This window comes from Triticum dicoccoides, chromosome 6B, assembly GCF_002162155.2.
Source record: "Triticum dicoccoides isolate Atlit2015 ecotype Zavitan chromosome 6B, WEW_v2.0, whole genome shotgun sequence".
Taxonomy (NCBI): Eukaryota; Viridiplantae; Streptophyta; class Magnoliopsida; order Poales; family Poaceae; genus Triticum; species Triticum dicoccoides.
In genome coordinates, this window is record NC_041391.1 from 721,979,047 (window position 1) to 721,995,621 (window position 16,575).

General features: G+C 46.1%; 1 protein-coding gene across 1 annotated transcript; it reads left to right on the forward strand.

Moving 5' to 3' along the window:
• Window positions 1-14,834: 14,834 nt before the first annotated feature.
• On the forward strand, window positions 14,835-16,153 carry LOC119326124 (metacaspase-9-like). The gene has a single exon (XM_037599828.1). The coding sequence runs from the start codon at window positions 14,887-14,889 to the stop codon at window positions 15,772-15,774; it is 888 nt and encodes a 295-aa protein (XP_037455725.1). The 5' UTR covers window positions 14,835-14,886; the 3' UTR covers window positions 15,775-16,153.
• Window positions 16,154-16,575: the final 422 nt, after the last annotated feature.

Genomic DNA, 16,575 nt, shown 5'->3' on the forward strand with positions numbered 1-16,575 from the left:
ATAGCAATACGGTTATTCATTTAAGGAGAATAATGGTTACTCTTTTTATTTGAATAATACCTTCAATGGTGTTGCACCTAAAATGAATGGTTTATTGAATTTCGATCGTAGTAATACACATGTTCATGCCAAAAGATATAAGATAGTGATGATAGTACCACATACTTGTGGCACTGAGTCATATTGGTATAAAATGCATGGAGAAGCTCCATGTTGATGGATCTTTGGACTCACTCGTTTTTGAAAAGTTTGAGACATGCGAACCATGCCTATTGGTGTATACGCATGAAGAAACTCCATGCAAATGGACCATTTGGACTCACTTGATTTTGAATCACTTGAGACATGCAAATCATACCACATGGGCAAGATGACCGAAAGCCTCGTTTTCGGTAAAATGGAACAAGAAAGCAACTTGTTGGAAGTAATACATATTGATGTGTGCAGTCCAATGAGTGCTGAGGCAGCAGTGGATATCGCTATGTTCTTACTTCACGGATGATTTAAGTAAATACTGAGTATATTTACTTGATGAAACACAAATCTGAATAATCGAAAGGTTCAAGTAACTTCAGAGTGAAGTTGAAGATCGTCGTGACAAGAGGATAAAATTTCTATGATATGATCATAGAGATGAGTATCTGAGTTATGAGTTTGGTATACAGTTAAGACATTGTGGAAATTGTTTCATAACTAATACCGCCTAGAACACCATAGTGTGATGGTGTGTCCGAACATCATAGCTGCACCATATTGGATATGGTGCATACCATGATGTCTCTTATGGAATTACCACTACCATTTATGGGTTAGGCATTAGAGACAACCACATTCACTTTAAATAGGGCACCACGTAATTCCGTTGAGATGACACCTAATGAACTATGGTTTAGAGAAACCTAAGCTATCGTTTCTTGAAAGTTTGGGGCTACGACGCTTATGTGAAAAAGTTTCATCCTGATAAGCTTGAACCCAAAGTGGATAAATACATCTTCATAAAACACCCAAAAACAGTTGGGTATACTTTCTGTCTCAGATCCGGAAGCAAAAGGGATTGTTTCTAGAATCGGGTCCTTTCTCGAGGAAAAGTTTCTCTCGAAAGAATTGAGTGGGAGGATGGTGGAGACTTGATGAGGTTAATGAACCATCACTTCAACCAGTGTGTAGCAGGGCACAGGAAGTTGTTCATGTGGCACCTACACCAATTGAAGTGGAGGCTGATGATAGTGATCATGATGCTTCGGTCAAGTCACTACCGAATCTCGTAGGTCGACAAGGACGCGTACTACTTCAGAGTGGTACGTAATCCTGTCTTAGAGGTCATGTTGCTAGACAACAATGAACCTACGAGCTATGGAGAAGCGATGGTGGGCCCGGATTCCGACAAATGGCTCGAGGCCATAAAATCCGAGAGAGGATCCATGTATAAAAACAAATTGTAGACTTTGGCAAGGTTACTTGATGGTCGTAAGGCTATTGGGTACAGATGGATTTTAAAAGGAAGACGGACAATGATGGTAAGTATCACCATGAAGAAAGGTCGATTTGTCGTTAAGATGTTTTCTGACAAGTTCAAGGAGTTGACTACGGTGAGGCTTTCTCACTCGTAGCGATGCCAAGAGTCTGTTGGAATTGGATTAGCAGTTATTGCATTATTTATGAAATCTTGCAGATAGGATGTCAAAACATTGTTTCCTCGACAGTTTTCTTGAGGAAAGGTTGTATGTGATACAACCAGAAGGTTTTGTCAATCCTGAAAGATGCTAACAAGCATGCAAAGCTCAAGCAATCCTTCTAAGGACTGGAGTAAGCATCTCGGAGTTGAAATATATGCTTTGATGAGATGATCAAAGATTTTGGGTTTATACAAAGTTTATGAGAAACTTGTATTTCCAAAGAAGTGAGTGGGAGCACTATAGAATTTCTGATGAGTATATGTTGACATATTGTTGATCAGAAATGATGTAGAATTTCTAGACAGCATATAGGGTTATTTGAAAAGTGTTTTTCACTGAAAAAACCTGGATTAAGCTGCTTGAACATTGAGCATCAAGATCTATGAGCATAGATCAAAAACTGCTAAATGGTACTTTCAAATGAGCACATACCTTGACATGATCTTGAAGGTGTTCAAGATGGATCAGTCAAAGAAGGAGTTCTTGCCTGAGTTGTAAGGTACGAAGTTAAGACTTAAAGCTCGACCACGACAGAAGAGAGAGAAAGGACGAACGTCGTCCCCTATGCTTCAGACGTAGGCTCTATAGTATGCTATGCTGTGTACCGCACTGGAAGTGTGCCTTGCCATGAGTCAGTCAAGGGGTACAAGAATGATCCAAGAATGGATCATTAGACAGCGGTCAAAATTGTCCTTGGAGTAAATAAGGACATGTTACTCAATTATGGAGGTGATAAAGAGTTCGGCGTAAAGGGTTACGTCGATGCAAGCTTTAACACCTATCCGAGTGACTCTGAGTAGCAAACCGGATACGTATAGTGGAGCAACCATTTGGAATAGCTTCAAGTGGAGCGTGGAAGCTGCATTTACAATATGACCTAGAGATTTGTGTAGTACATACGGATCTGAATGTGGCAGACTCGTTGACTAAAACCTCTCTCACAAGCAAAACATGATCAAACCCCAGAACTCATTGAGTCTTAATCACATGATGATGTGAACTAGTTTAGTGACACTAGTGAACTCTTTGGATGTTGGTCACATGGCGATGTGACCTGTGAGTGTTAATCACATGGCGATGTGAACTAGATTATTGACTCTAGTGCAAGTGGGAGACTGTTGGAAATATGCCCTAGAGGCAATAATAAATTAGTTATTATTATTATATTTCCTTGTTCATGATAATCGTTTATTATCCATGCTAGAATTGTATTGATAGGAAACTCAGATACATGTGTGGATACATAGACAACACCATGTCCCTAGTAAGCCTCTAGTTGACTAGCTCGTTGATCAATAGATGGTTAAGGTTTCCTGACCATGGACATTCGATGTCGTTGATAACGGGATCACATCATTAGGGGAATGATGTGATGGACAAGACCCAATCCTAAGCCTAGCACAAAGATCATGTAGTTCGTATGCTAAAGCTTTTCTAATGTCAAGTATCATTTCCTTAGACCATGAGATTGTTCAACTCCCGAATACCGTAGGAATGCTTTGGGTGTACCAAACATCACAACGTAACTGGGTGGCTATAAAGGTACACTACGGGTATCTCCGAAAGTGTCTGTTGGGTTGGCACGAATCGAGACTGGGATTTGTCACTCTGTGTGACGGAGAGGTATCTCTGGGCCCACTCGGTAGGACATCATCATAATGTGCACAATGTGATCAAGGAGTTGATCATGGGATGATGTGTTACGGAACGAGTAAAGAGACTTGCCGGTAACGAGATTGAACAAGGTATCAGGATACCGACGATCGAATCTCGGGCAAGTACTGTACCGCTAGACAAAGGGAATTGTGTACGGGATTCATTGAATCCTTGACATCGTGGTTCATCCGATGAGATCATCATGGAACATGTGGGAGCCAACATGGGTATCCAGATCCCGCTATTGGTTATTGGCCGGAGAGATTTCTCGGTCATGTCTGCATGATTCCCGAACCCGTAGGGTCTACACACTTAAGGTTCGATGACGCTAGGGTTATAGGGAAGGTATGTACGCGGTTACCGAATGTTGTTCGGAGTCCAGGATGAGATCCCAGACGTCACGAGGAGTCCCGGAATGGTCCGGAGGTGAAGATTGACATATTGGACGAAGGGTTTTTGGAGTCCGGAAGTGTTCCGGAGGTACCGCTTGATGACCAGCATGACCGAAAGGTGTTTCGGGAGCCCCGGCAAGTGTTGGGGGGGCTTCATGGGCCAAGGGGAGGGGGCAAACCAGCCCACTAAGGGCCTGTGCGCCCCCCTCACCTATTCCCACGTGACCAGGGGGTTTGGGGCGCCCCATCTAGGGTTCCCACCTCCTGGCTTGGGGGCCAAGTCACCCGAAGGGGAGATCTCATCTGCCATGGCCGCCGCCCCCTCCCCCTAGGGGATACCCTAGGGCGCCTCCCCCTCTCCCTTCCCCCTATATATAGTGGAGGTTTTGGGCTGCCCAACACGTGAGTTCCTCTCCCTCTTGGCGCAACCCTACCTCTCTCCCTCCTCGTCTCTCGTAGTGCTTGGCGAAGCCCTGCTGGAGTCCCGCGCTCCTCCACCACCACCACGCCGTCGTGCTATTGCTGGACGGAGTCTTCCCCAACCTCTCCTTCTCCCCTTGCTGGATCAAGGCATGGGAGACGTCACCGGGCTGCACGTGTGTTGAACGCGGAAGCGCCGTGGTTCGGCGCTTAGATCGGAATCAACCTCGATCTGAATCGCTACGAGTACGACTCCTTCATCCGCGTTCTTGCAACGCTTCCGCTTAGCGATCTACAAGGGTATGTAGATGCACTCCCCTTCCCTTCGTTGCTAGATTACTCCATAGATTGATCTTGGCGATGCGTACAATTTTTTTTATTTCTGCTACGATCCCCAACAGTCCCAGCCACCTAAAATCCGCCCCGCTGGACCTCGTGCCTCCATGGCGAGATGTCTCCCCAGACGAACGCAAGCGTGCACTGCATCGGCCGTTGCCTGGAGGCGCGAGCAGTGACTAGCAGCGCGAGTTGGCGGTGAAATTGCAAGTAGTGGCGGGCGGCGCATGGCTGGCGGCAAACCAGAAGCATGGGGCCGCCCCCTAGGCCTCTCTTGCACGGGAGATCCTACACGGGCACAGGCTAATGGAGGCGGTTGCGGCGCCAGGCCCCGTGGGCGCCATGATGGAGCACGTGTCGGCGGCACTTGAGCTGTTGTACCCGGCGGCGGGCGGCGATGCCCAGGGAGGCCCTGGCGCGCGCCATGGAGGGCATCTCCTGCGACGGCCGCAAATCCGCCATCGGCGTCCCCTGCGCCTTAGCCCACCGTCGCCTTCATAGCCAAAGAATACCACCATGGGTGTCGCCTGAGCTTCTCCTTGCCGCAGCTGCATCGCGCGTTCCCCGATGCGCTGCCGCGCGGCCTCACCTGATCCGGGCGCCGATGAAGACACGCCCATAGCGTGTTACGTTGAAATACCCATGAGAATGGAGAGAGAAAAAAGACAAAGACTCTAGTCATTGACAGGTGGGGCCCTCGTCCAACTCAGCAAATTGCCCACACAAGCACGCCACGTCAGCCCGACAGGTGGGACCTACATGTCGGTTTTGCTGTTTACCGACCAAATCAGACAAACAGTGCTCCGTGTTATTGGTTAGGCACAGAGTTGGTGGTTTTTTGTGCCCTGACTCAAATGTGGTACCAAGTTGTTACCCTAGCCTCAAGTGTGGTGGTTTTGGGTAAATAACTCGTCGAGAGCTAACAGCTCATATGGACTTATGATCATCAAACAAAAGGTGAGTCATCTTCCCTCTCCCTTGGGAGGTTGTGCCCTCATCATTTCAGTCCACACTAGTTACCTGCAAGGCTATTCATTTATGTATTCACCCGTGCGATCGTCCAAAGAAGGTTGCAGCATCAGCGAGGTATCCGACACTGTGTGTCATGGCATAACAGTGGCAAAGCATGGCCAGACGGGGAACGCAGTGGCGCCGAGCCGTGAAGCATGCTGCTGCGGGCGGGCGTCCTCGTGGCTACGTGGGTGTGTGGTGCCGATGGCGCCGGGGCTCCCTCATGCTGGGCTTGGGTGCTGCTGCGCGGACGTCTGTGTGAGGGCCGGCTGGATTTGGCGCAGGGGCCAGCATGCATCGAGCTCTCTGCTCGGAGATGGACTGTGGCGGTGAGGTGCTAGACTTTCGCGCGGGCGTTGACCGGCCGGCAACGCTACGGTCCACAGATGGTGGTGGTGATCTAAGATCCGGTCGGCCAAGTGGGGGTGATTGCAGAGTGTGCTCCATTGACCTCCTACGGCTCCACAATTGCATGGTCACCAAAGATCTTCGGGTGAGTATATCTCTTAAGATCGAATGGTTGATTTCGATAGTGAGATGCAAATTATGGACGACGACTTGACGCAGAGGAATGGTTGCGCGGCGACAGCGACATTGCATGTAGCTGCTGAGGTCATGGAAAAGTGGTGGCGACAATACTCAAGTGACTTCGATGGTGGTGCTACTCGAGCACCTGGTCTTGAGATTCGGGGTGAAAGCCTAGGTCTGACCTGGCAAGGTGATGTTTGTTTTACGTCGTTACCTTGTTGAAGGCATTGTTCGGATATGCTCGGATTGATTCTTCAGGGTGAAAACCTAGATTCTGGCCTTGGTGGTTGGATCCAGTGATGGCGATGCTTGAGTATCGCTCCCTTCCTGAAGGCGTTGCTGTTGAAAAATCTCATCGTCCATGTGGTGTCATGAGAGGGTTGGTGCGGATATGGTTATTGTTGTAGATTGCTGATCACAGATCTGATTGCTTTGGTTTTTTTTTCTTCCTCGCCTACGCATAGCTTGGGTCTAATATGTCTTTGCTATTTGTCGGTGTGTTTTTGCGTGTGTTGGTGTTGGCTGTGTGCATCCTAGCTATGCAGAGGCCGGGTGTGTGCTCTTTGGGTTTGTATCCTCTCGATGCTCCATGTTGAGCCAATAAAATCCACCCTTTGTCGAAAATGTATTTATGAAGTAAACATAAAACATGTTTGCTCATTGGATCAGGTTGCACAGGAAATCGCGTCAATCTAATGACCTCGATTGCTCTAATGTTGAGTGTGCACCATGTTTCTTTTATTGAACACGAGTCTCCACCATGTTAAATAAACAATTAGCATACTATCTAACATCAACCTGCATTGCAAGTACACGGTTACTAATCCAGCAAAAGGTAGCTTTGATAAATAGCTAGGCTAAGTTCACAAACGGATTATTTTCCTTTACAATGGCAAAGTACTCCTAGTTATCACCTTATGAATCTCAAGATGTATACTATTTTTTTTTTCAATACATTATGTATATATGTTTTTTTAACTAAAATTGGTATCATTATAAATATGTCCATGTGCAGAATTTAGAACGGATTGCTTTGGATGTCATCAAGATTGAGAGGTACGACTTGGACTAATTCGTAGCTATATTACAGTTAACTATATATTGCCAATTTTCTTTGGGTACGACTTGGACTAATTCGTACCTATACTACATAGGATCGAGATTGAGAGCCAGAAGTAGAGTTGTGCCTCTCGAAAAGGGGAAAACCGCCTTTTCTTTGGCATAGCATAGCTGCATCTTCAGTCCTCGTCTCTCGTGGAAAGATCTCGATTACGATTACATACCTCTCAATCTCGATCCATCGATCGGCACATCAAAGAAATGGTGAGTTTAACTGAGACCTCGATCGAATCCCCAGGTCTAGTCAAGTTGTGTGTATCACGTTAACTCTTGCAGCCTCCCTTAATTACCGGGTCTTCTGATTAGCCGAGAGCTGGCTGATAGCTCAGATCGACATATGGTCGATCTGGTTGTTGTCCAAACGAAGGTGAGTCATCTTCCCTCCTGGTGTTTTTGCAACAACAACAAAAATCCCCTCCTATTATAAGTTACAGCTGTGGTTTCCCATCAGGCTTTTACCTAAATAAAGACCTATATGTGATGGTAATTAGAGAAGATGCTTTCGCCCTAGATTATCGACAGTAAATAAAGCACAAAAAGAATCAGGTTTATACTCCCAAATACAGTACATATGTAGAGTTGAAGTTTTCGCATTTTAACATTCAACTGGGACATCCTTCCTACACTTCAAACAACAAGAAAAAAAGGGCATACATCATTCAGTTCTTGTTATAACGAAGCTATGACAGCTAGACACAACTATCGACTCAATCCGGTGGTCACCTTGGGCATTCGCCATCACATTTGGCTTGTAGTAAATTAATTCTAGTAGAGTAGTCCGGTAAGTTACTTAGTTGACTTTCAGTAGTAAATGCATGATTTAGCAAATTTGATTAATGTGAACGGAGGCTTTATCGGTTGGATAATCAAATAAATGAGTTTATTCATTAGGACTTCGGTCCATATCAGGAATTATTTTTGTACCTCGAAACTGCGTGGAGGTACGCAAGCAAAACAAAGTCTACATTCGGTGCTTGATCGGTCGGAACGAGAAGAAGTTCGACTACATCAATCGCGTTGACAAACGCTTCCGCTTTTGGTCTACGAGGGTACGTGGACACACTCTCCCCCTCTCGTTGCTATGCATCTCCTAGATAGATCTTGCGTGAGCGTAGGAATTTTTTTAAAATTGCATGCTACATTTCCCAACAAGAAAAGACTAATATTGATCTGCGGGCCAGTCTAGATCCCGCCAGTAGTAACTACTACCGGCGAGTGTGTCCGGGACGTTACAAGTTGGTATCAGAGACGACCCTCGTGGCTACACGGATGTTTGCTGACAGGTGCGCGGTCATGCTTCTCATGACGTCTGTGACCCGTCGTGGCACACAGCATGACACATATACTGGACTGGACGCACAGACATATGTAGCAAGAGGGAATGTTTTTGTGGCCCGATGAGGACATCGGTTCCTCTGAGTGGGGGAGTATGTGATAGCCTGGCTTAATAGGGATGATAGACTACTCATATAAATAAGAAATTCCTTCTTTTCCGGGAGCCCGTTCAAAAAGAACTCTGAAGTTAAGCGTGCTTGGCTTGGGGCAATTCTAGGATGCGTGACCCATCAGGCAGTTGGTCCCGGGTGCGCACGAGTGAGGACGAAGTGTGCAGAAAAAGACTAGTATTGATCTGTGGGGCCAGTCTAGATCCCGTCAGTAGCAACGACCGCCGGCGAGTGTGTCCGGGGCGTTACAAGTTGGTATCAGAGACGACCCTCATGGCTACACGGATGTTTGCTAATAGGCGCGCGGTCATGTTTCTCATGACATTTGTGACCCGTCGTGGCACACGGCATGACACATGTACTGGACTGGACGCACAGACGTATGTAGCAAGAGGGAACGTTCCTGTGGCCCGATGAGGACATCGGTTCCTCTGAGTGGGGATGTACGTGATAGCCTGGCTTAATAGGGATGATATAGACTACTCATATAAATAAGGAAGAGTAAAATGCACTACATGTACTTGAACTTGCGCCGCGAGCTCGGTTTGGTCACCGTACTTAGAAATACGGTCACTTTGTATGATGGGACGTTATTATACGGTCACTGTTCACCGTACTGAGCCGGTACACCGCCATTTTGACCAGTCCACGCTTGCCACGTAGGCGTGGGGGGGGGAGATTATTTATTTGAACAGCAAATTTAGGAGGGGTTATGTGTAAAAATGCAGTCAGCTCGTTCCCCTCGTAGTTCCCTTGTTATCCAAAATCCCCAATTTTGTTCCCCTCGCAGCGCTCGTAGCCGCCACCGCCTACCGCTCGTCATCGCCATCGCCCTGCGCTCGCCGGCGCCCACCGCTCGCCGTCGCCATCGTCCACCGCTCGCCGCCGCCCATTGCCTTCGTCCTCGTCGCCCGCCATGTCCAGCAGTAGTTCTGCCCGATCTGGACGTCGCGGGAGGATAGTGGTGGTGCCGCTCATCTCATGCCCTCGCTGCGGCTGCCAAGTAAGGTTCTACGTGTCCAACACGGAGGAACATGACGGATGGGTGTTCTACAGATGTGTGACCGTAAGCATCCCTTGACCTGATTGACTTGATTTCATTTGTGCAAAATTTCTGATTTTTCTTGGTTTTGAGTTTGTAGCAAGGATGTGTTTTCTAGCATTAGGAGAGGGAATACGTGGCCTACCTTGTAGATCATCGTTTTCTTGTTGGGCATGAAGCTGTTGATGCAATTGGAGCAACAGAAGATAGGAGGGAACAACTTGAGAGAGAAACAGAAGAAAGAAGAAGGGTTGCAGAGAGAAATGCATGTCAGAGGATAGGTATGCAGATGCAGGAACAGCCTGGAGCTAGCATGAACATCACCAGGGCAGAAGCTCGTGCACTTCTTAATTTGGGTGTGCAGATGATGTTACTATTGAAACTGCTGCTTGGTGTTGTATTGGTGCTTGTTGTGCTATGTCTCATGCTGCTGATGAAGAAATGAAACTTCTGCTGATGAAGAAATGAAGAAGTGTGGTAGCTTAAATTAGACCTAGTGGTACTAGTAGTTGATGAAGAAGTGTGGTAGCTTCAAGTAGACCTAGTGGTAGTAGTAGTTGATTAAGAAGTGAAATGTCGGTATGATGGCTGTAACAGTTGATGTATGAGCTGGTCCCTCTGATGTATGAACCTTTTGTATGATGCTTTGTCTCTGAAGTTCAATAAATTGTTGATGGAATGACTCTGTTGTATGAACTAAAATCACTGCCAATTTTAGTAGTATGATCCAACTGCATATCAGCACAAAATGATCATGTAAACTGTTGTTGAACAAAATGATCCAAGTAAATGCAAGAACAAGTATGATAGCAAACATGATCATTGGTTCCTGACATGTATATATAGCAAACAACTAACACATAAGTACATGTTCCTGAAGTACATGTTCCAAAAGATGGCCAAATGATCATTGGTTTTTAAGATGGCCAAAAGATCACAGGTTCCTGAAGATGGCCAAATGACTAGTTCCTGAAGTACATGTTCGAAAAGACATAACTTGAAAAAGCAAAATGACTAGTTCCTGAAGATGATATTTTACATAAGATGACCAAAAGGACTAGTTGCCTAACATTTCTAGCACTAGTCTCTAAAGATGTCAAACATGCTTCCATTCTTCTCAAGCCCTGAGCTATGATGCTCCTCTTGAACTATTCTGTTTCCTAGTTTTTTCTTTGCAGCAACAGCTGCTTTATCTGTCGGCTTCTTTGCAGCAGCTGCTTGCCTGGCTTGTTCTTTTTTTGCATTAGCTGCTTGTCTCTCTGCAAGCTTCTTAGCAGCAACAGTCTGTTTCTGGGCTAACTTCTCAGCAGCTAGTTTCTCCTTTTGCTCTGCAGCAATTTGCCTATGTGTCTCTTGGATAATTTGCCTTGTCTCTGCAGCTGCCTGCTCTAGGATGGCCTGAGCTTCTCTTCTCTGAGCAGCTGCCTCCTTCTTCCTTTCTGCATCTTGTGCTTTCTTTTCTGCTAGCACATGCCTCTTCCTGGCAGCTTCTTTTGCTTTCTTCATTTCTGCTTCCCTTCTAGCTGCTAGAACAGCTTGCTTCTTGTCCTCCAGCTCCTTCTCTCTTTGTGTCTTCATGGCCAACAGCTTCTTAGCAAGATCACCATGAATGACTTTGCTGCTGCTTGGCTGGGAGTGGTTGAGCATAGACTGTGCATTGACTAAGAATGCAGACTCTGGTACTGGTGTTTGTTGTATGATTCTTGGCAAAGGCCTCTGCACATGTCAAGAATACAGTAGTACCTGCTCAAGAATAGAGTCTATCATAAGATCATCCACTGGTGGGGCTCTCTGTGTTGATGCTTCCTCATGGTTCTAATCAGTATGGAAGGGAAGTGATCAGTACATTTGATATTAACCTGAGATAAAACAAGAATAGAGTCTATCATTAGCAAAACAAGAGATAAAATTCATACTATACCTGGGTTCCTTCATCTCATTCATGTACTGCTCATATTTGATTGTTGTTGTGCTTCTTGAAATCTTCCACAACTGGTTCTTTAGTGCATCACCTTTGTACAGCTACTGGAAATTCTTCCACATATGCCTGACACAGAACCTATGTTCTGATTCTGGAAACACATCATTCACAGCATTGATAAGCCCCTTTTGTTCGTCAGACGTAATGGTCCATGGTGAGGTGTTGATGATACCAAGATCCATCTTAAGCCTCTCAAGAAACCAAACCCAGTTTGGCATGTCGTCTACTTCCACAACACCAATGGCAATTGGGAAAATGCAATTATTAGGATCTATGCCAACTGCAACAAGTAACTGACCCCTATATCTAGTTTTTATATGACACCCATCTATGAAAATCACATGCATGCATCCTTGAAGGAAACCTCTTTTACAAGCATCCAGACACATGTATGCTTTGTTGAACCTAGCTTTGTCATCAAGTGCTAGGAAGAATGAACTACCTGGGTTGCTTCTCCTTATCTCATTTCCATAGTCCCACAGCAACTTGTATTGTCCTTCTTCATCACCATGAATTATCTTCATGGCCAGCCTCCTTGCCCTTTGTAGCTTAGTCCTAGTTGGTGTCATATGCCATTCTTTCTGTACAACTCTTGAGAAGTTCCTCAAGTTCATGTCTTGATCTGCCGTGAAACTCTCAAGATATTTCCTTGCAAGAAATGGTGCAGTAAATGCTTTGATATTCCATTTCTTGCAACATGTATTCTCTTCCACATACTTCTTGACCATGAAGCATTTAGTCCTACTGTCATATGATGCCCATAAATACCAAGTGCAATCCTCATCGCATACTGCCTTCACTCTCTTCTTGTCATTCACTGGCAACTTCACATCCACTCTGTTTTTGCAGCTATACTCCTTTATAGCTTTCCTTAGCAATTGTACATTCTCAAATACTTGAGCCACATGGAACTTTGGACACTGCAGGTCCTCCTTTCTGAAAGCTCTAAACTTGGTCTGAGTTTCATCATCTGAATCTGGTGCCCACAAGTCCTCACCTTCTGATTCATAATCAGACATGGCTTCATCTTTTGCTTGAGAACCTTGTTTCACCTGTCCTGCATGTCCCCCTTGCACCTTATCCTTTGACTGCACTGGCTCATCTTCATCCACATTGTCTGCATAAAGATCATCATCCCCATCACTGATCTCGAAATCACTATCAAACATGTCGGCTGGATCAAAATCACTGTCATCTAAATCACTTTCTGATGCTGACAACACCTCTTTCCTCCCCCTCTTGGCTCTTCTATCTCTGTCTTCCTCCCTCTCCACTCCATTATTCTCTGCATCTGCTCCACTAGCATCCACATGTACTCTGTCTGGCTCATGCTGTTGTGGCTCAATAGTACTCTCTTGCTGCACATGATCCAAATTGTCTGACTGAATGTTCTCTGTCCTCCTTGCAAAGATAAATGGATTTCCATCATCAACTTCAACTTCTGGATTGTTTGGATAAACAATTTGAATTGGAATAGGATCTTCTCCTTCTCTATGTGATGGACTACTGCTAGATGCAGGATTGGTACTACTCTTTTCTTTGGAAGGGCTGAACACTGGTGGCAGACCAGCTCTTGGATTATGGACTACATCATCAACATCCTTGTGAGAATGCAAACTGTCATCATGGTATAGATAAATATCAAAGAAATGATGGCCTATTGACAAGAATACCATCATTTGATCAGTATCTGCATCACTCCTAATCTGTCTCAAAGAATTTCTGGTGATGTCAAGGATGGGAATGCAGTAGTATGCTTTTATCCTTCCAGCCATCTCCCATCCTATCTCCTCTACCATATGCTCCACCATGATTGGAGACCATGTTAACCTATCAACTTGATCATACCACACTTCATGTCCATTGACATAACTTCTGTTGCTTCCTTGACCCATGAAAAAAAACCATGATGAAATAGCACTGAAAATTTGTCACTGCGTGCTCCTGTTACAAAAAAGCACACAAATTGAGTACATCCACCAATACGAGGTCAGTATGCTTGACACGGTTGACCATGTTCCCAAGCGAGAGGCCGAAGAGAAGCTAGGAAAGTTTCTCAGACAAGAGGAGATAAAATGGCAGTCAGAGCTAAGGTTCGACATGTATTTCAGGGGATAATAATACCCAATTTTTTTCATATGATTGCGAATGGAAAACACAGAAAAAGAAAATTATCAACTAGAACAGGATGATGGTACAACTGTAGGGCACGAGAACCTAAAATTGTATATCTCAAATTACTATAAAAAGTTCTTTGGGGCATCGATGGAGAATTTTGTGTCACTCCATGAGAATATGGTTGGGGATTTACCTCAACTGGGGGCCGACGAGAATGATGTTCTGTCTACCCCTTTCTCAGAAAAGGGGGTGTTCATGGCAATAGTACAAATGAAGAACAATAAGGCACCTGACCCGATGGTTTTCTGAGAGGTCTTCGGATATCATTGAAGGAGACTTTAATTATGCTGATGTACCATGATCTATTTAATGGCCAGTTACAATTGTTTAAACTCAACTTTGGGACGATTACGTTGTTGGCAAAAACGAAGGAGGCGGTTCGCATTGAGCAGTTCAGACCGATATGTCTGCTTAATGTGAGCTTTACGATTTTTACTGAAGTTGGTACTAATTACCTCACACAGGTTATATACAATAATACTACATTCACGGGCAAGTTCAACGGGCTTTCACGGCCTGGAGAACATACGCTGATCTAATTGTCCCCCCCCCCCCTATTTTAAGTGGTGGGGCCTGTCTTACTTAGGTAAATCACAACCACTAATCTTAAATTAGCCCGTAAAGCCTCCGTAAAGTGCCCGTGTGTAGCATTACTCGGTTATATATCTACTTCTTCCGTTCGGAATTACTTAACACAAAAATGGATATAATTGAATGTATCTATAACTAAAATATATCTAGATACATTTATTTTCTAGACGAGTAATTTCGAAAGGAGGGAGTATGATGGAAGGAAGGAAGGCCATCGTCGCAAGGAGGGCAACACGGTAAATTCCTTGCGCGCATGCTACCGCCGCTTGTCGTCATCTCCCAGTTCCCACCCGGCCCGGCCGCCGGCCTTACCTCAATCAGTCGATTCAATTCTTCTTTCTTATGGTACGCTGGACGACCAATCCGTATGCATGTACCTCTGCCTCTATATAAGGTCGGGTCCAAGGCCGCCAGTTCATCGTCCCAATTTGAAAGCTAGTGTAAGCTACGCTGACTGCTAGAGAGAGAGAGAGAGAGATCGCAGAAGCAAGAGCAGTGATCACAAATTAAAATGCTGCTCCTCGCCACCCTGGTTGGCTGCAACTACGCCGGCACGCGGCGCGAGCTCAGTGGCTGCATCAACGACGTCTTCCTCATGCGGCAGATCCTCGTCCGCCAGTTCGGCTTCGAGGAACGCAACGTCACCGTGCTCATCGACAACAATACTCATCTCATGACGGAGCCCCCGACGGGCGCCAACATCAAGCGCGCGCTGGACAGGATGGTGCAGCGCGCGCGCGGGGTGAGAAGGGCCCATCTCTTCTTCCACTTCAGCGGCCACGGCACGCTCCTGAGAGGAGGGCCGTACGGCCGTCCCCACGATGCCATCATGCCCAGCGACTCCAACCTCATCACGGATGTGGATTTCCGGCGGCTGGTGGACCAAGTGCCCCAGACCGCGACCTTCACCATGGTGTCGGACTCGTGCCACAGCGGTGGACTCATCGCCCAGGAGAGGGAGCAGATCGGACCCACTGCCTCTGCCTTGAACCGCGCCGGTGGCGGTGGCGGCCGCCGCACTCGGTTCCTTCCCTACGAGACCGTCTTGCAGCACCTTGGCGTCGCTAATCTCCACCAACTCGAGAGGCACATGGTCGCGACTTTCGGCGACGACGCAAGTGCCTTGTTCCGCCACGCGCGGGCGCCGGTGCCGGTGCCGCGGCCCAACTCCGCGATCCTGCTGAGCGCGTGCCAGTTGGACGAGTCGGCGGACGAGCAGGACAATTACGGGGCCTTCACCCTCGCGCTGTCCAACTTGCTGCGCGGACCGAACGACGTTGGGAACCACTGGGAGGTGGTGACGTTAGCGAGGTCTATGCTGCAGCAGAGGGGGCACACGCAGCAGCACCCCTGCCTCTACTGCAGCAACGACAACGTTGGCAGGCTGTTCCTCAGCTGAGGGGGCGCCATACTACTCTCTCCTTCCAAAAATACTTGTCATTAAAATGGATAGAAAGAGGTATATCTAGAACTAAAATACGTCTAGATACATCCCTTTTTGTTCATTTTGATGACAAGTATTTTCGGACGGAGGAAATATTATTTTATAGTATTTGTTGCCATCGTCACTAGTTTATTTATTTACTCATCTTTTGCTTGTTCCTTTTGGTGTGTGTGTGACTTCATGTTTTGCTTGTTGTGACGGATGGATGCTTTCTGTTGAGTCTTGTGTGTAAGCAATGCACGAGCCCACGATGCATGTGTGCGCGCCGTGTATTGTAGAGTAATCTATATCTGTATCTATATCTATACCTACCTTTTTTTACTAAATAAAGCAGGGTGCATTTTTTTGATTTTTTTCATCCATTCACCACCAATTTTCTTTTTCATCTTAGGTGGTACTAAACTTTTGTAATCCGTCTGTTAGCAAAAGAAAATCGATTTTTCCAGAATTACATACATGGGCCGCACTCGCTGTGGCCCAGTAAACTCGGGACATTTTTTTCTGCCCATGCAGTAATAAAAACAATCCTATTTTACGCACCGTGCAGTAAATAGATCGACGTGCGCACAAGGCGCCCAATACTGGGCGAACCATTTTTGTGTTTTTGTTTTTATTTTTCTTATTTTGTTTCTTTCTCTTTTTGTTTCCTGTTCCTTGGAGAGATGGGATGGTTGGCAGCGGTGGGGATCTGGTATGGCAAGTTCTACGGCGTGGGGTGGAGCGGGTGCGAAGGGGAGGACCCCTGCGACGACCGCG

Excerpts from the sequence above, each read along its gene's own strand:
- LOC119326124 (XM_037599828.1), top strand. The coding sequence starts at position 14,887 with ATGCTGCTCCTCGCCACCCTGGTTGGCTGCAACTACGCCGGCACGCGG.